The sequence below is a fragment of the Phalacrocorax carbo genome, chromosome 4 (genome assembly GCF_963921805.1).
Source record: "Phalacrocorax carbo chromosome 4, bPhaCar2.1, whole genome shotgun sequence".
Taxonomy (NCBI): domain Eukaryota; kingdom Metazoa; phylum Chordata; class Aves; order Suliformes; family Phalacrocoracidae; genus Phalacrocorax; species Phalacrocorax carbo.
In genome coordinates this window covers 16,931,025-16,954,633 of record NC_087516.1, presented here as the reverse complement: position 1 = coordinate 16,954,633, position 23,609 = coordinate 16,931,025, and the positions used below count along the sequence as shown (strand labels likewise).

Here is a 23,609-nt window from a genome sequence, read left to right as displayed (position 1 = left end):
ACATGAAAGCCAATCAAATGCAATGTAACCACACCCTGAGAAGTTCCTTTATAGATCATCACTCTCATTTATTTAGGTTTTTGTTTCTGTATAACTTACTCGTTTATCAATATCGCCATGCTGAAGTTGAACAAACCGAGCACTGATGGCAGCAATATAACTCTGCTGATTGGAAAAAGCAACACGTCCAGCACCTTTTGGGTATTTCAGCTCAGGGTCAGTATCAATTCCTGCGTAACAAACTCCACCATAGAGACGGTCCATGATCATAGCCAATTCCACTATTAAGAAACAAAACAATGTTCATTTAAATTGTTCTTACAGTACAAACTTTATATAATGTGCTTGTATTTAAAAATACTAGAAAGGTTAATTAATTTTACAACAGCCAATGTAACAGTAATAACAAGAAATATAAAAACATATTAAATAACGTATGAAATACTCAGCAGACAGATCTTTCACACTGCAGGTACAAACATCAAAGGAACAATGGAATTGTAAGTACTTGCAGTCCTTGATAACCTGGAACTGAAATTCCAGGGCAGTTTTCTTCAGGGGATTACAGCAAAAGGCTTTTTGGGCAGGCATGGAATGTAAGCTCTGTAAAATCGATCCACATGCCACAAATTCCTTGGTACATGTTCTCTGGCTGTCCTAATGTTCTATGTCCTACTTGGATTTAAAGATGTAGTTGCAATCTTTTCATCAGCCACACAGAGCTTGATTATCTCTACAGTGCTACATTTACCACAGGTACTGAAGTTCATAGAAGCAAAAAACTCACGTTACAGATGATGTATTTTAGCAATCTTCTAGTAGTATTTTATACTGAATTCAGTTTTGCAATTAATTTAGGTGGAAAATACTAATTTTTTCAGAATTAGTATCCTCTGTATTAGAGTGTAAAGGTGTCCACAGTCACTGATGCTCAACAGTTGTTTGCAAAAGTCTCCTAAAGTTTTACTGCTTTTGTGAAGTCATGATTTTTATTTCACATTGCCATAGAAGTTTCATTTTCACATATACAGGGCATTTGAAAGCTAAGCATAAGAACGCATCCATTAAACTTATCACAGACATACAGCACAGTAATCTGAAGTATTTGGACCGAATTTAAAGAAAAATCAATCTGCAGTTGGAACATACTGTGTTTATGCTCATTTAGAAAGCTTGTACTACAGTCAAAAGTACAGTCTTAGAAGTAAAATAACAGAAAAGCTTGAGCATTGCAGGTCCAAGACAGAAAAATTTCAGATTCTTTATGCCCCAGATTTGCACTATCACTTCTTGGTTCTCCTACATCTTCCATCTGAAAGATCATCTTTCTGTAAGAATAAAATTCATTACAAACTATGGAAGACTAATGAAGTCCAGGAGTCATTCTAATAGAAAATGGGATTTGAACCACCGTATGTTATGCTTCTGCTGCCAACATTCACGTCAACATACTTACTAGAAGGCCACCATAAAATATTGCAAAAGGCTACTGCAGTCAATCTTACAAAGCAGACTGTCCAGGTTGTATATCAACCGTTCCACAGCTACAGAAACATTTAATTTTTCCTTCGCGCACTCCAACAAGAGTCTGCAATCTCATATAGTGTCATGCCATACAGACTGTTCCAGCTCTCTGAATGCCTTTTTTTCCTCTATTCCTACTCCTTCAAGTACTCCTTCACCACCTGTGTTTTTGCTTTGTCCATATCAGCAAGAGTAACTGCAACCTAGTAGTAGTAGAGTAGCTAATCCACAGTGATAAGCAAGTACAAATAAAGCTCCACATACTCAGAGAGCATGGCAGAGGGGTTTTCATAGCATTATTTTATAAACAATTTGTGACATGGTTTACACTACAATTTTGCTAATATGATCAAAATCTTTTCTACAGCTTTAGACATGGAACAGTGTCTAGCAAGTCTCAATGATGAACAGTGATTTATGGCCAAAGCCAGATGAAAACAGTTACTAGAGAAATGCAAGAATACATGAATACTGTACTGTGGTTATAACTATCACGACACTCTTATTTTTATATGTATATATCTATCCATATGTAACTATACAAAAGTACGCATGGTTCAAATTATTTCCAATAACTTTCTACTTTTAAAAATAGCCACAGATTATACTCACCAGCTCTTAACGGTCTAGGGACTCCTCCAACAAAAATTGTTTTTCGAGGATCAAGCGGCTGAGAGCCATCCATCACAAAGTCACTATCACTTAGATTCCAGGGACGGATCTGAACCTATTACATTAGGAAAGAAAACAGTATGCTACTTTAAGTTCCACTATATCAAGTATATATGTTCATCGGCCTATATAAACTATCAAACAGTCACAACCCCATTAGTTTAGCATGTCTAGGTGCTCTGTTTTAATCCTGTTAATTCAAAACACTACAATTTTAAAGTCATCCAACTGTTCCAGATGTTGGGCTCTGCCAATGGTAGTTTGCTTTTGATTATTTTCATCGCCATCATTTCAAATGCAGCTTTAGACAGATGGCAGCTAGAGCCTGCAGGCCATCTACTGTTTTACTTACTGGCTTGTCCTTGATAGTAGGACTGGAAACACAGAGATAGAGCTTTCCATCTTCTTCAATGCAGGCATCAATCAGGGCCTGAACAGAACTCTCCTCTTGGAACAGGAGAAACGCATAACCTGGAAAAAAAGCCAAACCAACTAATATATTTTCCCTTATCTTTATTTTTTTATTAATTATCTTTGCCAGTGACTTTTCCATACAGACAAGTTTACTCCAAGAGTAAAAGAAAGTCAGACCAATTCTTTGTTAACTACATACTACCTTGCCATGATCAACAGAACTTCTATCCTTAAAATAATTGTCAAAAGAGACTAATAACCAAATAAAAGCAAATATGTCTGCTCTATAATGTACTGGAAGTCTAGGCTGAGCATAATTCATTGGCAGCAACAGACATTATACAATGAAAATCCGACTTGGCACAAAGGACTAATCTCTATTCTAGAGATTAGATCAAAGTACTTTGTTACATAAGTGACCCAGCAAACCTCCCAAACACCACAAAAATAGGAATTAAAATGCTTATTTAATGCTACAGTGAAACAGCCATGCAAGCAAAGAACCTCACATATTAGAATACTTCAACAGTTACAGTATAATGATATACATAAAATTTGTTACTTTACAGGTGCCCGATAGCAAAATTAGAGTGGTGTTCTAAAACAAACTTTAAAAGGACCATAAATCCACATTTCTTTCTGAGATTAGTACCAAGTGTGGAATTTTCACATGAAGTTATGTTTTATTACTTGGATGGAAAAGTAAATGCTGAAGCAGCTGCTCCAGAGTGGGCTTGGCAAGAGTGAGCGTGGCTGCTTCACCAAGTTGTTTGGAAATGACACTGTATTTCTGAGAGAAGCTAGTTAACCACTGGTAATTTCTTATTGCAAACAGACGGTGTGGGTCATCAGGGAAAAGATGGTAGTGTGCACCTTGAAGAGCATTAAAGAATCGAGGTCTTAAGAAGAACATCAGATTAAAGAAATAAATATACGACTGATTTTAGATAGATGGGAATAAAAGTACGATTTAAAGAAAAAGCTCTAAAGGCCTACACTGGTCTTTCTAATAACTTGTACCTCACTTCTTACCCCTCCTACCATGGTCCTATCACAGCTACCTACAATGGACACATGACAAGGTTTTTTGTATTCTATGTTTTTATGTAAATCTTATTTAGTTTCTTAACAAATATGCTGTAGGCAATCTTTGGGCTTGGACTGAAGCAATTCCTTGTGAAGACCATTTTTCATTGCTGAACAATATTTTTGTGATAACCTGCTTAACATAAGCTTAATTAGTAATTATTTAGATTCAAAATATGTTTTAATAGGGATATCTTTCAGTATTTATCTTAGAATAAACTCACTGTGAGAATAAACTCACTGAATGAGGGCATGTGTAGACTGGCATAGAGAAGCGAGACCAGACCCATCTAACTGTCCTTACTCGCGTGGAAGCCAGGCATACATACTCCTGCTTGAATGGAGAGCTCACAGCACAAGAACGATGGGAGTGCAAAAACTTGATTAATCAAAGGAAAGGCTAAATGCACATGATACTGACTAAGGGATCAGACATACAAAGTAAGACTCACAGCCAGAAGTAAAATATTTTGCCAGATGCTGATTTTCCATCAGTTCTTATCCTAAAGCAAATCAAGGCCATATAGCTCCTGATACATAAAGATGGTCAGTGTTTCCACATAATTTTCTGCAACTATTAATATACTTAACTGTGGCAGCTTGTAAAAAGATAGAAAATTCAAATACAAGAACTTGATGAGGGAACAATTAGGATTACTATATCCTACCACACCTAAAATAAAAGGAAAGCAATACCAAAGCTATACATTAATACCGTTTTCTCCACATCATCTGCAAAACATGTACCGATGTCTGGGTTCATGAGCTTAGCTGTACTACTCCCCCCTCTGAAGACACAGAGAAAGTTAGGGTATAGTCTGTACTATAAAATTGGTCTAGCTGTAGTTTTGTTCCACAGCTCTAGTCCTTCAATGATTACAATGCATTTTAGTTTGCTCCCCAAGTCTAGACTGGAGGAAAATAACCCGTTCTCTTGGTGAAGAAAACTGGCTAGAGAAGATAATTTGCTCAGGTCTCGCATTTTATAGCCATATACAGAGAGCCAGTTCCTTCCAAAGAATGCTAGACTTGCACAGCCTGCATACAAACCACTCTCCATCACTTGCCCTGGACCAGGGTGCATTGCCTGGCACAAATCAATTATGCATTAGCCATAGACTTCTCCAAAGAACACCAGTTAAATAGGCAACCAGCCTATATTCATTAGCTAGAAGTGCTTGCGAAGGCAAATTACACTCTTTGGTATTTCATTTAGACATCATACATTAGGGGTCTTCTTATTACTATAGCTACCACATAACAACCATATGGCACAAATTTTATTCTCACCCCTTTCTGCCTCCACAATATATGCTTTTACTGGATTATTTTTTTACCTCAACTTCCATAACTCGTGACCTGTTGTGGATGTTTAATGTCTGCAACGCTAGTATGGTGGTGTTAAGTCACATGCATAAGTATGATTAAAAAAGAGCAAGTGCCTAAGTACTCTTTTTGGAGTAGTACTGAACTGCAATTACTATGTGTGATAGAAAGTACACATCACAGTGAAACATGGTGGGGAGCTAAATAAGAGTAGGAGGTGTTTTACTGTACTACAAACCAACTTAATTCCCTGGTTTCTTTTTTTTTGGTGTACCACATCAGTCATTTAACTTTAACAGCTTTACACCCAATAGCAATGTGAGTCTGTTTACAATGGAAAAGCAAAGCTGCTTTAATAGTTTTCTTTGAAGGAAGCCGCTTCACACCTTTGGATTGTATGTACACTAACAGTAGCAGGTCATGATCAGGTATAACTTGCCAAGAGACAAAGCTTGTGTATTTTGTACGTATTTCACAAAGTGAAAAGTATTATACGGAACACAGCCTTATAAAAATGTCCTGTTCATGTGCACCTCTACCAGAGTTTATGCCTCTGTGGGAGACGAAGTTTAGGTAACCCCTGTTAATCACTTGCCTAAATTCCTCTGCATGAGCTATTACTAATACTCCTCTATTTTCAAAGGCAATCAGTGTGAGTGAAATTTCTGATAATGTCCTCAGAAAATTACCTCAAATAATAAATCTTTCTGGAGATCACAATTGGCTTTAGAACTACATTCCCTGGTATCTAAAGATACTGCACTGGTTATACTCATCCCTACTCTGAACTGACATCTCTCTCAATGAAACAAGACGAAGAAATTACATGGTTTTTTTCTTTTTCATGTATTGGGTCAGCACTGGAAACAGAAGCCCATCAGATAAGTTTGAAGAGTCCTAGATGTATTACCAAATTGAACCTTTTATGTAATAAATACAAAAACTAAAAGAATAAAACAAAATAAAGCATTCTAGACTAGATTCACACTGGTAGCTAACACGATTTTCTGAGCAAGGCATAATTTCTTTATTCCATAGCAATATGGAAGTTTACCAGAAGGATACAAGACACTACTGCTATGTATACTCTGTGTAGGAATCAGAGAGCACCTTTCATCAAACTTCAGCTAACTCCTATCGCTAGTGGCTTAGAGAAGGAGTCAAGAAAATCAGTACAAGCCAGCATGGCACTGTCCATGCCAGTCAGTACAGCTGTATTTTGTTTTAGGGTTGGTTCCTCTACTGTCCTGACAGACTCTCCCCAGGGGACACTAAATGGCCTCAGTGCGGTGCAATTCTTGCCCACAGAATGCTGTGCTTTACCTTAAATCATAAAGAATCAGTGTAAACTGCAGGTTAATACAGACAATGGATCTATATTTGATGATGGGAGTAACTCACATTTGAGAAGGACACACAACATTTAATCTAGTCCTCTTTAAAGGGATCTCATTATTATATTAATTACATTTAATCTTTAAAACAAATCTTTCACTTGTTCAGTTTAGTCATCTTTGACAGAGAATTAACTCCAAACTGCACCTGAAGTGAAAAAATGCAGGCTGATATAATTGTAATGTACCTAGTAGCTGAGGCACTTTTCTGTAGGGGAGAGCAGGATTCACTTCAAGATCCAAACACCTATTTCCATATTTCTGCAGTGACTGTGTTTAGGCTCCTGCTGCAGTACAGAAGTGCAGTTAATGTAGTCAGTGGTGACTGGACCGTGACTCAGCTGACCAAGCAGGACACGGAGGTGTCTAGCACTGGTTATCCTCTACATGACTTTGCCTAACCTTCAGCTGGTGCTCCAGAATGGTGTGGGGCTTCAATAGTGTCACGCCACATTTGCAAGACCTGTGAAAATCTTTTAGAGATCCTCAAGTTTGGGTAAATGAATCAAGCTCAATGTGCCTATATTACGGTACCCGGAATAGCCCTCTATACTCCACCGACTGTACTGGCCAGATTCCTATTGATTAAAGGAAGCTTAGACACTAATCACACATGAAGACACCTACAGTTACTTGCCTGAATCCAGAGTTCAATCCTACCCAGAGTGATCAAATAAGCTGGTAACAAGTTGAACTTGGATGGAGCTGGGGTTTGCTGCTTAAACTAGAAACAGAACATTTTCAACCTGATTTTTTCAGTCAGTTCCAAATTAGCAGTTAAGAGCCTTGAATAAACGAAGCTACTGCACAACTGCTGTGACAGAAGGCAATAGAAACACCCAGACAATTAGAAAAGGCTGGGGATACTGTCCTGTTTAAATCAGATTATCTTCTGTTTGATACCGTCTATAAATAGTACAGAGCACACAAAAAACTGGGCATATTTTGAAAGGCCTTCTTTGGATTTGCATACCCTCACAGCACCATTTGTTTGAGAGCTTCATTATCATAAGGAGGAGTCCTCACCTCAGCAAGTTGCTTTGGTCAAGTGTATTGTTTCATAAATAGGTATATTTGCCAACTATGTAATAAGAAGAGTTATGATAAACAATGACAAGTCAGAAAGGAAGGAATTCTCCATTACAGTTGGCAGATCACTTACAGACTTTGTACTTTGATCTCAGCAGAATAATTTTTTTCTGCTTCAGAACAGAGTTTCCTTGTAAGATTAGTGTGAATTTTTTAAAATTCCTATTTTCTTTGGGCCTAATTTTGTGGTGAACCAACACAAAATGTAATTAGTTAAGAACAAGCAAGTTGGTGTTTCTCAGGAGGCAGCCAGCCCTGATGGATCAAGACACTTCTTGCATTTCTTCAAGCAAGGAAATACTTATTATTAACTTGGCCTTCCCTCAGGGCTTTCTGCAAGCAGAGTGCCTGGAAGGAACCACAGCCTGGAAAACTGAACGGGGTGGGGAGCGGGGGGGAAGGCAGGCTGTATCTCTTCACCACAGAGAAGACTATTACATAAATCAGTTCAGACCTGGATAATTCCGAAATATCTTTGAAAAACAATACTATGTCAAATCTCTAATGAGACTGAACAAACAAAAATATATACACTGAACCGACTCCATGCAGAGTAGCAAATTAGAAATTGGAGATTAAAAGTAAAAAAGAAAAACCAAACAACCCATCCAAAAAACCCAAACGAACTCTTTGGGCTAATACAGTATATATATTTCTAAATTGCTAATTACAGATCAATCTCAAAGCTTTCTTAGTATCTTGCCTATCTTCATCAGTTTCATACCTCTTATTAAATATATGTATACGTGGTTCTTGCCTGCACATGTAAGTAATACTTAAGACAAGTTTTTAAGAAATTCTTCTACAAAATAGCCACAGGTTGTATCTATTGCACTGAAAAAAACCATATATAAACACAGTAATATTCAAGTTAATAGTAAGCTGTATTTCCAGCATATCTATAAAGAGAGACCTACACTGTATTTCAAATGTGTTAGGCTACATTACAAAACAATATTGAATAATGTAGTAAATTGAAAATTAGAATAAAGTTTTAAGATTGAAGAACAGTAAGTGCTACTAAATTTCAAATAAAGATCAGTTAATCTTGGGAAATCAACTAAACAGTTTGCAAGTGTGTCCTTACTCAATTAGATCAACAGACTGAAGTTCTATTTGTATTCTCTGGTTTTAAGAAGCTCTGCTTACAGTATAGATTTTTTTTTTTACACTGTGCTAATAGTAAGCATTTCAAATATATAAAAAATCTTTATTACATGAGGAGGTCTTGAAATATATCTTTAGGATGTTCAGAGGCTGAGACAGGACTATCTCCTTGGAAATGAATGCCAGAATCCACTCTTTTCAGGTAAGAATATATTACATCTTCCCTCTTCTATATATTCATCATGGGCTCTGTGAGATGCATCTTCCTCAAAGAGTTCCTCAAGAATTTTTCTTGGTAGTTTATGGAGAGAGATGCACTCCTTAGGATAATAAAATTTAACTTGACAGTAGCTTTGTGTATCAGGCTGACAATCAAAAAAGCCAAAGTCTCTTTGTCTCAGAATTTCCATGTAGCATTCATAAATACTATTCAAATACTTCCAGTTCCATTTCCCACTCTGGGATAATAATCCTGTCTTTTCACCCAGCATAGATGGTCAGATAAATAAATGAAGAATCAGTTTATAAAGGTATTATACCCACTTTCATCACTTCCAGGGAAGGAAGGAATTGCTGCGTTCTCTACAAATGAATAATCTCTGCGTTGCTTTCATATCTGGATCAGATTTTTTGCATTTATTTGATATGTACCAATACATGATTGTACATGTACAGAGATATGCTATGTAATTTAACTACTTAATGTACAGAATGGCTTTTCCAATACTTTGTGATACTCAAGAATCTAGTCTAACAGCAACACCAGAAAGAGTTAAAAATCAACATTTAATCATTTATCAAAAAAGATACTTAGTGCTTCAACAGGAAGTTCACATCCTAAAACTCAAATAAACATAACATTATCTCAATCAGATACCCAAAATGCATTCTTCTGAACCCTGCCTGTAACTTCCTATGAAAATTTTAATCTAAGATTTAGTCTTAAAAATTTTACCAAATGTCAGTTTTGGAAACCATATAGATATGCAAATGCAGAACCTAGGATAAATGACACATATAACTATATGACGCTGATATATGAGAAATCAGAATATGGAAGATCCTTCAAGAGTCCAGCACTGAACCAGGCACAATACTAAAACAAAACTCTCAGGTTTTAGACTTGTGATATAAAGGAACCATGTCTGAACCTGCACTGAAACTGTGGAATTAACTGTTCACAGGGATTATAAATTACGCCCTTTGGAAAAAGATGAGACAGTTTACCAGAGTAAGACTTTTACTCGGTGACAGGTCAAAACCTTCCAACTCTCTTACCTTTTGGTGGAAAATAGGACTTGCTTTCTGCTTTGTGAGGCCAGTCTACTACCAAAGGCCCAAATCTTCTGAAGCTAGCAGTAATTTCATCTAAAAACAGGTATAATAGTTGCAATTAAAATAAATTACATAACACATGAAAAAAATACTATCAAGCAAAGGTCTTTGTTTCTAGCAAAAGTTGAGAGTACATGGGGAGGAAAGGAACAAAATTTCCAAATTTCATGAACAAAAAACTTGAATAGGCATCTTCTAAAGCATTAATATTTATGCAATATATTTCTGGTGATTTTAAGCTTACATTTGTTTTTTATTGCTTAGTAACAGGAGCATTTCAGAAGCATATAGGCAACTAAAGGCAGTGGTGAAAACTGCTGAGGTACTTCCTTAAATTCAGAATCTGGTTTGAATGCAATCATAACAGTTTACTATTTAGTGATGTACAGTTCAGAGCTTTGTAGGTAGATACTCATATAATACGTACCACCACAATTAGCATGCTAGCAGTTTCCAGCAGATACCATGCACAGATCAGGAACAGAAACTTAAAATTGCCTATTTAGAGGTGCTTCTAAGATAACCATGAATAGTCTCGTTCGAAGATCTACTATGCCCCCTGAACAACTTTGTGATGTCTTGCTACCCCAGCCACTCCTTCCTGTCAGACTGTAAGAACCTTGGCCATGAGGAAAAAATTAAATCACCCTAAACTCTACAAAAGCAGTAACTCAAACACAAATACGCTCCATTTCTTTCAGTAGTGTCCTGCCATCAGCACATAAACAGGCAGGAAAGAAAGAAAATGTATTTCCATGTGTCTTTGTTTAGCATTTGTATTAAAGGCAACAGTGCACATTTGAATTAGAAGCTAAAGTGCATTAAAAAAAGCTGAAGTATATTAAAATAAATCCCTTAGTACATTGCAGGAGATCATCACAATGAAGATGAAACAAAAACATGGTTTGCAAGTTACTCTAGGATTACAATGAATCATAGAATGTCCTGAGTTGGAAGGGACCCACAAGGGTCATCGAGTCCAGCTCCTGTTCCTGCATAGGACAACCCCAAAATTCACACCATGTGAGACTTCTGCTTACATTAGAAAGCTAGCATGTAATTTACATTTATCTGCACAGGAGATACCTAATAATAAAGAGCACGATTACTTCAAATCAGCACTATTGTACAAAGCCATTCCAACTGCAACACTTAACAATCTAAGCTTCTGTGGTACATTCTGTGTGCAATGCATCACAGAGTACTCTGCCACTTGACCTTCCTCTGCCTTAGTTTCTCTAATTATGAACAGGAAAAATATTAACCTCTCTAAACCACTTCTGAGATCTTCAGGTAATAGTAAAATAGAATTTGAAATTCAATTGCTAATAGACGTTTTCTATGAATAGAGAATAAAGCAGGCACAGATAGAGGACACTATGAAGGGCTAAGATGTATTTGAAAGGAATATGCAAAGTAAGCAGGAGAACAGATTCCAGGCATCACATGCACCTCTACAATCTGCAAGTGTAGAATCAGAGACAACTGAACCATCTCAAAACCAAAAAAGATGGATGACATCAAATGATATTAAGCTCAACATATGCATCAACTCATACCTTTTACGCCACTATATTATTTTGCTGAGTGGATTATTTCTACTACTTCATTTAGATTTTTCAAAATCTCTCTTTCTCCCTCCAAACTTAGTTCGTCTAGTTTCCAGGCAGCTCACCTTCATCAATATCTGGTGGAAGACCTCCAACAAATACTTTCCGAGAAAAACGCTCAATTCGTTCCCCATTCTGATGAGCGGAGTAGCAGGTAGGTGAATTCAAGACTCCAACTTGATCACTATGACCATCGTCCAGCAAACCATCATCTATTGGGAAGAGGGAAGAACGGCCTTAAAAAGAAAAGATAATAATATACATTAAAATAATTTTGTGGCAGTACATATTTATGTAATTTTAGGAAATGGGGGAAGAGCAGTCTGGAAAGTAAAAATAAAACCCCAAGATGTTAAAAAAGTACACATTAGTTTAAATAAAACTTAAGAAATTGAAGAAAGTATTAAACTTCAAAAAGGGAATTTGAGATTGCAAGCTGACATCACTGTAAGCATAATACTTCATACTACATTATAGTTACTCTGCTGCATCCAGTATGGAAGTAGTAAGTTGTTTTTAAATAAAGGGTCTTATTTATGAAGAAATCATATTAAGGGCTGCTTAAGTGAGTTTCATTAGTCTGTCTTTGGTTTAACTTCAAGTTAAAAAAATAACTTCCATCACCAGAATGACTACCACATGTCTAAAAAATCTTACACTTTAATTGAACAGAGGGAAACAGAAAAAACATGTACGCAGTTAAGAAGTTTCAAACAGGTATGTTTTTTCTTCTATTTTAAAGGTATCTGATGCTGATAACACAGGAATGGATTTAATTCCTAAGAAAGCAAAAGAGGATTTTATTAAATGCGCAAAATGTAACACTTGAAAGATGAGTCACGGTGCTGATTTATCCTTCTCACTCTCAAATTTACCACAGTTTGAGGGAAGCCTTGTGGTGGTTCCTAGCACATAGCAATCTGCAGTAAGATTATAGTTACCCTGAAAAGCAAGTGTAAAATCTGTGAAGTTCACAGGATGGCTTTGCAAATGCAAACTGATCAAAAGAGATGTAGAGATGGCAGGGGGAAGTGAAAACATCGTAACTCTGTCCCACTTATTTCCCCTCTATTTTATATTTATAAATTTTAGAGAACTCCAACATTCAACTGCTTTCCAAAAACAAGCAAGCAAACAAGACTAAAAAACAACCTAGCATACTTTCGGGAAGCAAGTTAATTTTCCATCTCAAGTAGCCAACTTCTTCCAGATTCACCCACTGCAAATCCATACGCAGGAGCAGCAGGTCCCTGACAGCTGTCTGCAGTACCTTAGATGTGAGCCATACTGCAGTCTGTAACTTTTATCCCCTCTCAGGGAAATACTACCAGGAAAGCCCCACAGGAACGCCTACAGACATCATGCTGATCAGCTAGGGGTGAGAGCAGTATGAAAGCCATTCACTTCCAGAAGACCACCTGAAAATCAAGTGCTTAAAGACAAGGCTGGCAAAAAGACAGCAAATATCATGACCAATGACCTATGTTGTGGTAATGCCCAGTGACCCTGGTTTGGTATCTAAATCCATAATAAAAATATAGTACATTAAAAATACCAAATGAACACACAAGATGAGAGAAAACAACTAAACATAAAATGTCACGAGGATCACATAATAAAAGCAGGACCACAGGACCGTACTAAGTAACAAAGACTGTAACTACAACATTTTTATGGTGGCATTTCACATTCATGTCTTAAGTAGGCATCCAATGGAGAGGAGTACAGAAAATGCAGAAAGCTGTAGCAGGCTCCTCCTTTCCATTAAGAATGGTGATATGCCTGTTTGAGAATACGACTAGTGGGGAGCAAGTGATGGCATCCTTGCTTGCTATCATAAAGATGCATTCAACATCTAGCTAACAGATCTGCAGAGTGCCTTTAAAAGTGGAAGCATGTAGCTGGTGCTCAATGGGGCAGAAAAGTGAGGAAGCAAGGGAGAAAGTTAACACAGTTGGAAGAAGCAGCCAGGCAGATTCTTCTTGTAAATCATCTATTTAGACGTAAGAGAAGCAAGATCATGCTATGAATACTGCAGCAGCTGAATCATGTGGATATGTGTTTCAGTTATGAAGACTAGGAAGAATTATTGGATCTTAAAGATGTATATGAGAAATGTTAAGATGTGGTTACATAATCAAGAAAGCGGGAATATGACCATGGACTTCTGGATTACTGATATGAATGATGGAGAAGATGGAGCTGTTATCATAGTGACAGTGAAAGGAAAAAGTGGCTAATGGAAAAAATAAGACTCAAAGTAGAGGAACTTGCAGGAAACTGCAAAAGTAGAAATTTTAAGAATTTTCACTAACATATGAGAGTTAATCTTAACACCTTAAATCCAAAATAACTGTAATTCAGCTGGGTTATCTTTATAAAAAGCACATAGCTTTCCTCTTTACCTCTCTGCAAGTCTCTATACCGCTAGAAAAAAGAAACTTAAGTGACTTTAAAACAAGCCAATTTAAATGAACTTTTTGGCGTTAGAATATTGCCATAAACACATTTAAGCGTAGGGGTTTTTTTTTCAGTTTTTGTTCTGGGTTGTTTTTTTTAAAAAAAATAAACACACAGTTTATACTTAAGGAAGTTGTCTCTTGGGACCATGAAAATTATGTTTTTGTGTTTCTCTAAAAGTACTACTTAGACAATTCCAACTCACAATATTCACAAGTATATAGGGGGAAAAATAATGAAAGAATAATCCTCAGAAAAGTGTATTTTTTGCCCACAGACCCATGTTAAAATCTGAGAAAAATGAGAATTTGAGGCTCTCTTCACAGTACAAATTGAACCATCAGAACACGTTCTGAAGTGACAGCAGAGAGATCAGTTTTACTTTGAAGTGGATAAAGGTTTGCCAAAAGCACTGTAGCTCCTCAGAGAGCTAAAATGACAGAGGACAATGGATTAACACATTTAGAGTAAAGTGCTTTGTATGACTCCTAATACTTTCTTCTCCCTCCTCTTCACTTTTCCATGTGTCTCAGCTAAAGAGAAGAAAAAGGTAATTTGCTAGGCTTTCACATTTCTCCCGGTGACTGTGAATGAAAAGGATAAGCCCTTTTAAACACACTTGTTTCTTTTTGTTTTACCATAGTGAAAAGAATTAAGCAGAATCTGGCAGGAATCGCCAAAACATGATTGTGCTGTTACATACATTGACCATGATGTAGGTCACTGTTCCTCTCGACACTGGGGCTACCAAGCAATCAGTTATGAACCAAGGCAGAGATCAAGAGAGAGATGTGAACTTATGTGCATGTTGTGAATACTGGAAGCAATCAAAGATCTTGATGTTTTTGCTGGACATGGTCTTGGTAACAACTGCAGGTCACATCCTCATATAGTTAAATCAGGACAGCTTTTCTAAGGTCACTGAGCATATACTGGCTTATACTACGAAAATCTATTTACTGTTCCTAAGAGTCGTCTACTGGATTTCTTGCTAAGTTTATGAAAGGCTTTTAGTTTTTACTCTCTGCACTATCACTTCTACAGAAGCAAAAGATGGCGAGTTAGAATAACAACTGCAAACTGTATACTTTTAACGGGGGCAACAACTGCAAGCAGTAGCCCTTAGCATGAAATAAACTATGATTAGAACTACAGTGTTTTACCTGATTAACGGATTTGTAATTCAAACTGTAAGAAGAGATCAATGATCATAACAATCCAGACCACACCGCTCCTTCCCTTGCACCCTCCATCTTCCCCAAACTAAGACAACATGCAGATAAGTATTTACAATCAACAATCTGGATTAATTAATCGTAAGGATCAGTAACAGCTCAATCAGAATTAATTGTACTGTAACAAACAGAAGTGAATTACCTCGTCTTCGCCCATAACTCCTCGCTGCATGCAAACAAAGGACAAATTGTAAAATGTCATATAACCGTATCATGCCCACATATTAAAATATTTAAGATAGAAAGAACTATGTGGGTAAGTGATAAGTAGAATTCTGCATCAGTACTTGGCTACTAATAGTGGTAGATAAGAATGCATTGAACTAAAGCCTCACCTAAATACCATCCTATTTTACTACTGAATTGATGTTAGCACCACCTGTAAAGAACATACTTTAAAATATTTCATCCTGTCTTTATACTTGATCTTAACTTCATGTTAATTATGGATGCATATATTACGGTAACTTTGTAATTCATCCTCACAAACGTGATTCATATCTTCCACAAGTGTCTAAATAACACAGGGTACTGAAATTGTAAAAAGGAAAATATTACTTTAAAAAGCATGCAGCAAGCATTAAATTAATCACGGAAACATCCTGGTCCGTGGAACAGTTTGTCCAGTCCTTTGCAGTGACAATACAAATGCTATAAGCTGTGACCTTCCTTTTTCATGAAAAGACCTAGCAGAAAATTAACCACAAGGTTTTGTTTGAAACAAAAGACTCCTTGTGGTGGCAAACAAAATCAGGGCACAAGTCACAAGAAATAGCATTGTGTCAAAAACACTGCACAAAGGCAAACAATTTCTGACAGACTACAAGTAAATCCAAGATCTTCCTGAGTTCTGAGTTTTGCAAGATTCTTAAAGAGATCACGCTTATAGCTACAGTTTAGAAGACCATACTGACTGCTTCTCTGCCTGAAGGCTAGGAAACTAAAAATAGATTACTGATACAAAAATCAAGCTATGTGCAATTTCTTAGTTATGTTTTCACAAAGTATTTTCTATTCACATTTCACAGACTTTGTATCTGAGAAAGATTACTTTAATCATTACAGCATTGTAGTTAAATAACCAAATAGAAAATATTACTATAAAACATAATGTTATAACGTTTATGAACAAAGATCCCTGTGTCTCGGCAATATTGTTTGGATTTTACTAGGACTTCATATATACATCTCCTAAAAAGCAGCTGTGGTTCTTGGACATTGAAATACATGCAGCCTCATAAACTCGAGTGATTCCTAAGTGTCATTCCTTGTTCCATTCTCATATTATTAAGTACTTATATCCTGGTACCTCCCATTTGCATGGAGTTTTTTCGTTGTTATGTTGATCCCTTCCTACTAGGAATTCAGTGGACTGCTTAAGGAATTCTGAAAATCTCTCCTTGATTTTTCTCCCTTAAAGCTGTTCTTACACAACAGTCATCATATTCCTATCCAACTTGCACTGAACTAACTTTCTTACATTTGAAAGAATTACCATTGATGAGAAGAGTCTTTTGCTTAAAGTTTTTCAGATCCTCCAACTTTCTACGAGTAAGCCAAAACAGAACAGCCCACTTTCTTTAAGAGACTTGGGTGTCCAACCAACACCTATGTCCAGATTTCCCACATTCAAACAGAATCCACAAAACATACTGCATTCTTCTATGTGATTAGTTCTTATTGGCTGCGGCTGCATGGGGAGGCTAACGCTAAACTTCAGACTTGTCTTCCTCTGAAGTGAGGCACTTACAAGACATGCAGCTCTATGTCAGTGTTGCAGCATGTACAAACCTCTTCTGACTCCTGACCAAAGTGACTCCCACAGAGCACCAGCATCATCACTAAGCCCCTGTCTAACCCCCTGCATGCCTTTTTTTTACCTTCCACAAATGAAACTAGAATAACCAGGGAAAATTCAAGCGTATCACATCCACAGCAATGACTGCAGCGCCATGTTCCCTCTCAGAAAATAATATACAAATGCATATTAATAAGCATCTTTTGTCACAAGCATTAGTAATTTCTCTTCTGCCACTTCTGCCTTTCTGCCAACTAAATCAGCTCAACTATTTTCTTATATTTTCACAGCTAAGACAAGCTGATATAGCTAAGACAAGCTGATATGCATAAAAATATTTTGTTACAGAACACCTAAACTATTTTTCTTTGTGCATTTAAAAATAAACAACAGTAATTTTAAAGGAGAAACACAAAAGGATTATTAAAATGCTTAAAAAAACCCCAATGCAATTCAACTTAAAAGGGTAGTTGCTGCAGTATTTTATTTATATATAGAAATTATAACGATGTACCAAAGTTATCTGAGTATTCTTTGCTTCAGCAAAACCATGAAATCAGAAAATGGGAAAATAATTGTACTTAATGTTGCCACACTATTTATTTTACTTGTATGGCAAATCCCCGTCCCTGATATTTATCTGCCTTGTCCATTTAGACTGCAAGCTAGTTTGGGCAAGGATTTTCCTCCTCTTTATGCCTCTTCAGGCACTGTTGCAATAAACGTGATCATTAACATCAAAGTGTATGGGTTTGCAAAACTTATTATTTTTTCCCTATTTTTATCTAGACTTTAAGACCACAGTGGTTATATTATAGCTAAGTTGTTTTAATAACATTAAGTACAAAGTCCTACTGTTACGGAAAGTATATGAAAGCAAACGTGTCACATTTTTATGAAACTTCAGTATTTTACTCTCTCCACATTACACACACACATATATAAACATTCTTTCAAAGGCCAGATAATACTTGTAAGAACAGCCTCACTGAATCAAACTTCTAGTACATCGTAAGCAATGAGATTATTCTTTCTGAAGATATTTAGTCAGGAATATTTCTGTATTTCTTAAAATAACATGCACATACGTTTTAGACTTTTCAGAGCACAGGTGTTTACAGAGCTTGTGGTCTGTATAGATATACAAATTATATATATTTATAGATGTAGCTATAGCTTTTATATATATGTATTTAATACATACATCTACAAAATTAGTCCATCTGTTTAGATAAATAATTGCAGGTGAGACAGCCCTTTGGGAGAGGCCAGACATAGCAGGCAAACAATTGATTCACAACAAAAAAGGATAGATTAGACTTTTTCCTTCCCTCCTGAATTAAGTCATACAGAAATATTTTTAACTTTTAGTCTATAAAGCTGGCTATCTTAATTAGTCAAAAGCTCTGAAAGATTTCAAATGAGTGAGAAAGTACAAGAGATACACTTCTAGAAAATATGTTAGACAAAACATACAAGAAGTATAATGATGCCCAAAGAAAAATGAAGTCCAATAACATTGGAACCTTCCAACATTAAGAGTGCTGTACATACAAAAAAGACACTCCCTTATAGTTAAACTTTCTGTTTTTATATCCCTGAAGTTGCATGCTAATAAAGCTTAAACCTGTAAAAAAAATTAATACCCCCTCTTCTGCAACTTAAATCAGCTTGGAGATAGAAATATGAAACAGAATTAAATACACTTTTTGTGCGTGTTTATCTAACATCAAGACAATATAAATATGACTTTTTACATTATGTGAGCAATACTATCATACAGACAGTAAACGTATAATTTCTATTTCATTCAGACATGTATTTCAAATATATACCAGAGATCAAATATGTACATTTTTAAATAACTCTACTGAACGACTGAGCTGAATTCAAAATATTATGTTGTATAACAGGAAAAACTACCCTGCAAGCTTCCTATATTTAAAGATAATTTCAGAATTCATGATAGAAAGTAACACTACTATTTGTTATTTCTCACTAACATTCCTGATTTAATGATCAAATGGTGATGGTGAAGTGATGAAGCCTTATTCATTAATAAATATTTGTCGTTTAAAGAAATCCAAAAACAATTATGGCAAAAGTTTCCCAAGAGTCCGGACTAGAGGAGGTAAATGCCTAATTCTCATTTTATTCTATTGGATTTGGGTGCCTAAATTCTATTAAGATTTCTTTAGAAATCACATCTTTATAGATTTTAAGGCTGAAAGAGATTGTGATGACCATTTAAGTTTGGCATGCCTAACCGACTACAGAAACTCATTTAGCAATTCCTGTGTAGGAAGTTTAATAACTTCTGTTTGAAGTAAACCAGCTCTTTTCAGAAGCACAACCAGCTACATTATCTTTAAGATGGAAAAATCTAATACTCCTTTGCTAAACTAAGCAAATGGTGGATTATGTTTCAATAGCCATTAAAAAAATTCAATGCATTACATCTATAAAAGGGGGGGATGACCATGTAATGAGGAAAACACACCTGACACCCCATCAAATTGGACTCTTGCATTATTACATGCTGCAGAAAGGTTCTAAGTCAACAATTAAAGATATACTCAGGTAAACCCATTCCAAAGTATCTTTTTTCAACTTTTGAGAGATAACTAACAGTCATTAAAAATGCATTGCTTTTTTACAGTTTGAGCTGAAACAGCTATATAATTATCAGATATATAATTTATTAAAACACATAAATCAGCTTTCCTTTGGTTCATTTCATTAATTTAAATAATGAAAACTGTAAATGTTAATATTAGGTACAGTTCAGTAAGTACACTTTAAAGGAACTGGGAAAGATCTATCATTTAAGAGGAGGAAAAACTAGCTAAAAATAAGTTTTATCTAGAAGTGTTTAGTCTTAAAAAGGTTGAGGAATTCCAGCCTGGCTCATGTCAGAACCTTACTGGGATCCAGAGATACCAGTCCACTACAATAAAACCAACTAAAACCCAGTGACGGCCATGATCCAGTGTTAAGTATTAGTGTGCACATAGATGGGCCCAGGATCCTTAAAAATGTTGGTGCTTTCTTTCATTAAGGTCTAGTATTCCTGCTTCTGCTTGTAGCAACCACAACACTTACTGAGAAAGTAAAGGACAAATGTGAGTCTATGGATTACCAACTCTCACTCTCCTCTTCCCTGTTCCTCCCTCCAAGGCACCAATTACAGGGATAGAGAGAAATATGAGCTTGAATCCACTTAAGCAGAGAAGGAAACTGAAGTCTACAACTTTATCAGCGAGTGTTCCAGCTGCAATTCTCATTACCACAGAGTTGGAGGAAGCCCCTAAATTCTTGCTAAGAAAGGAAGGTTCTGCAGAATCTGAGCAGCTGGAGCTTCTCAGAAGCTGTTGCCAGTGCTTCCGTTCTCGAGCTGTGAGTAGCTGCAGTTCAGACACTCCATCTGAGGTGGCTCTCCAGGTACATGGCGTACATAGCATAGGTGTCTAAACCAACACTCTGAATTAAATTCTAAAGGGCACACCTAAAAATTAGGTGTTGCAGCACCTGTCCTTTAGATATTCAAATTGTTATTTTTATCTCACCTATTGAAGGTTGGAAGTAATATTGCAGCTTTTAAAGAGGACAGCAGTCACATTAAGTACTAACTTCCAAACTACAGTAGAAATCCCACCAGCATTAGTAACAAACAAGATATTCTTCAGCACATACTCTAGCTCTGTGGTAAGGTTTTCAGGGTAGACCAGTACCACTGAGATTTTTTCCAATGTCTATGATAATAGCAAAGAATTTTTCCTAGATATTCCACAGACTAACAATGCTTCCCACGTGCTCTTTTAGCACACAAAAATATAAAAAGAGAAGCTTACCATTCTAAGCATTAAAACAAGTGAACTAAAATTACATTAATTTCTTACACTGACTGACAATGACAATTGCACATATACCACCCAAACAAACCAGCTTGCAGAACAGGTCTTACAGTTGCAGTTAAGTACAGAAAGTTAACTGTTGTAAATGTTGTAACATCAAGCACATTGATATTCAATGTACTGGAATCAGGATTATGGCCTGTGTGGGCTAAGAACTAATTTTATTTCAATAGTTAAATAGGTATTTTCAGTTTTCAAGATATTCCATTATCTTAAAGAACTATTCAATAGCAAAGGGCCTAATTCTTCAAATGTCCGTTGCGCAATACTTTCCTTTACTGGGTATAAAGCTAAACCTGAATTTCCTTAAAGTTTTAAACACTTGCTCGGTGTTACACAAGGGAAGTTAGATATTTTTTACATTTTATATCTATTTGTACAAGTGTAAATGACTGCGCAGAAGGGTAAGGCAATTAAAAAAGAGCTCCACAGAACCACAAACCTGAAAATAACTATTCTGACTGTATTTTTTAATAATTAGCTGTTTACTGGTAACATTTAGACCCATCATGTCAATGACGAAAATGTAATTGCTTGGTGTACAACAGCTTCCACGTTTTCTAATCTAGAAAAGCCGTGGCATTGTAGCTCTAATTTTTCTCAATGTAGAAAACACTTGTGTGCAAAACCCCTGATTTATTATTGACTTAGATGGATTACCAAGCTCTGCTTCCTTCTTTAGCTTTGAACAAAGGCTAAAGTTCATGCCTTCACTCAGTAGCAGATGTTCATGAAGTTTGACCTACTGGGAGAGGAACATGAACACGAACTCTAACTTCAGCATATTTCAGTTAGAAACATATTTGACAAAGCCAGTTCCAAAAAACACAGCAAAAATAAAATGTTATTTCACATAAGTGTAACAGAAAGTATCTTGTTCACTCTTTATTTACACAAGATAGAAAAACATGCCTTACTGGCCTCCTTATTTTTCCAATTCCTGTTTCTGTGTAACAGATTTCTAGCAGATCTTTGGAAAACATACCACGGGTTTGCTTGAGAACAAAAAAGAATAGTGCATCGTTACAAGCATTTCAGATTTCAAATAAGCCAGATATAATGAAAGGCTGTTGCAAGATTAGCTCTTGCCATTCAATTCTGAAAAATGGCAACAGTCCCATCAGTGTTGAAGACTAGAGGCAAGTAATTCAATAACAGAATATAATAGTATAATTTTATACCAACATGTCAGATTTAAGCTAAGCTAGAGATAATTAGGAACTGTTATAAGATTAGCACTTACCATTTAACATCAGAAGATTGTCAGTCCCTGGATGTGGATAACTCAAGCGACCTTAAAAGAAAACAAAAACCAAAGAACAAAACAAGAAAAAAGCAGAGGTTTTAGCTATTATGCTAGAAAAAAATAATGAAAAAAATCACTGCTTAGAATTTAAATATAAACCATATTTCCAGTTTGCCTAAGGGAAATAAAGAGCTAATATTTAACTCCAAGCACATTAACCAACAATACCCTTGACCCAAGTTAAAGCTGACAAGAACAAACTTCTTAACCTTAATTCTCTGGTCATAAGATCTGCAATGTGCTTTGGGATCAGCTCCAATAGGATAAAGCTACTTTTTGTTTCATGACACCCAGAAATAGTGCTGACTGCTTTAGTCTTCTCTTTCATAGAGACTGAATAACTGTACTATGCACATTGCTTAACAGAGTGGCATTTCTACAGTTCAGTGCTTCTTTGCTTGAATCAATTTAAGAAAAAAATCATGTTAATAGGAATTAAGGCATTAAAATTTTATTAACCAATTTATGACTGTATCTTGGTGTACTACATATCACCATTTTATGTCATATTTTTCAGTAAGTCTGGAAAAAGTAGGGTGCTGGTTTGTCCACAAAATTAACAAAATTAAAGAATATGATAGACAACATTTTCAGATTTTATATTGAATAAAAATTACATTAAAATCTCATATACTGACATTAGAATTTTTTTTAAGTATTGCATTTTACTACATTGGTGGCCTGTTCTACTTTAAGAGATAAATGAATGGTTTCAATTGCACAGCTGAAGTGTCTGTTCACCACAAATCCTTTTTTTTTTTTAAAGGAGACGTTTTCTGTTTAAGGAAGCTGCAAACATACCAGTAGTGCACACTGATCTAGACAGACATTTACAATAGCTGCTGTGTTTGGAAGAAGTGTACAAAAAAACTACATTTCCATCTATCTTCCTATTCAAACATACTTGCTTGCTTATAATCTGTAAGCATACATTAAATAATACTGTAACTTAAACATTTATATCTTTTGGAGGAAACGAGAATGTTTGTGGAGGCATAAAGAAGAATCCAGCCTGGAAGCAACGGGTGTTTAGAATGCACACAGGTTTAAAGGGGAATATATATGCAGTTGGCTTCCAAGTTACAAGTATTAATAAGACACTGTCATACCCTAATAAGGGTCACTCTTTCTAAAAAGAAAGAGAGAAATAAAGGGAAAACAAGAAAACCAAATCAGCAATGCATATATTAAGGTTGTCTAACAATTCCTACCATACACCGTTTTCCCCCTTCGACATTGTTGGTAAACCCAGCAAGACTGGAAATTTCTCGAAATAGCAGTTCTGTGTCCCAAGGGACATCACTGGGGTTAAATAAAGCCTGTTTTTGCTGAAAATCTG

The 23,609-nt window shown here is 36.0% G+C and overlaps 1 protein-coding gene across 2 annotated transcripts in view; it reads right to left on the bottom strand.

Moving 5' to 3' along the window:
* The window catches only part of CPEB2 (cytoplasmic polyadenylation element binding protein 2), a 55,311-nt gene that overhangs the window by 8,537 nt on the left and 23,165 nt on the right, over positions 1-23,609 (bottom strand). The window contains exons 4-10 of one of the 2 annotated variants that reach the window (XM_064449153.1): positions 22,208-22,258; positions 15,395-15,418; positions 11,623-11,793; positions 9,891-9,980; positions 2,549-2,667; positions 2,137-2,251; positions 100-281 (exon numbers count right to left, since the gene is read on the bottom strand). In XM_064449153.1, coding sequence (XP_064305223.1) covers positions 100-281; positions 2,137-2,251; positions 2,549-2,667; positions 9,891-9,980; positions 11,623-11,793; positions 15,395-15,418; positions 22,208-22,258 — 752 coding nt within the window. The remainder of the gene's footprint in view (positions 1-99; positions 282-2,136; positions 2,252-2,548; positions 2,668-9,890; positions 9,981-11,622; positions 11,794-15,394; positions 15,419-22,207; positions 22,259-23,609) is intronic. The other variant, XM_064449152.1, reaches the window with a different exon arrangement.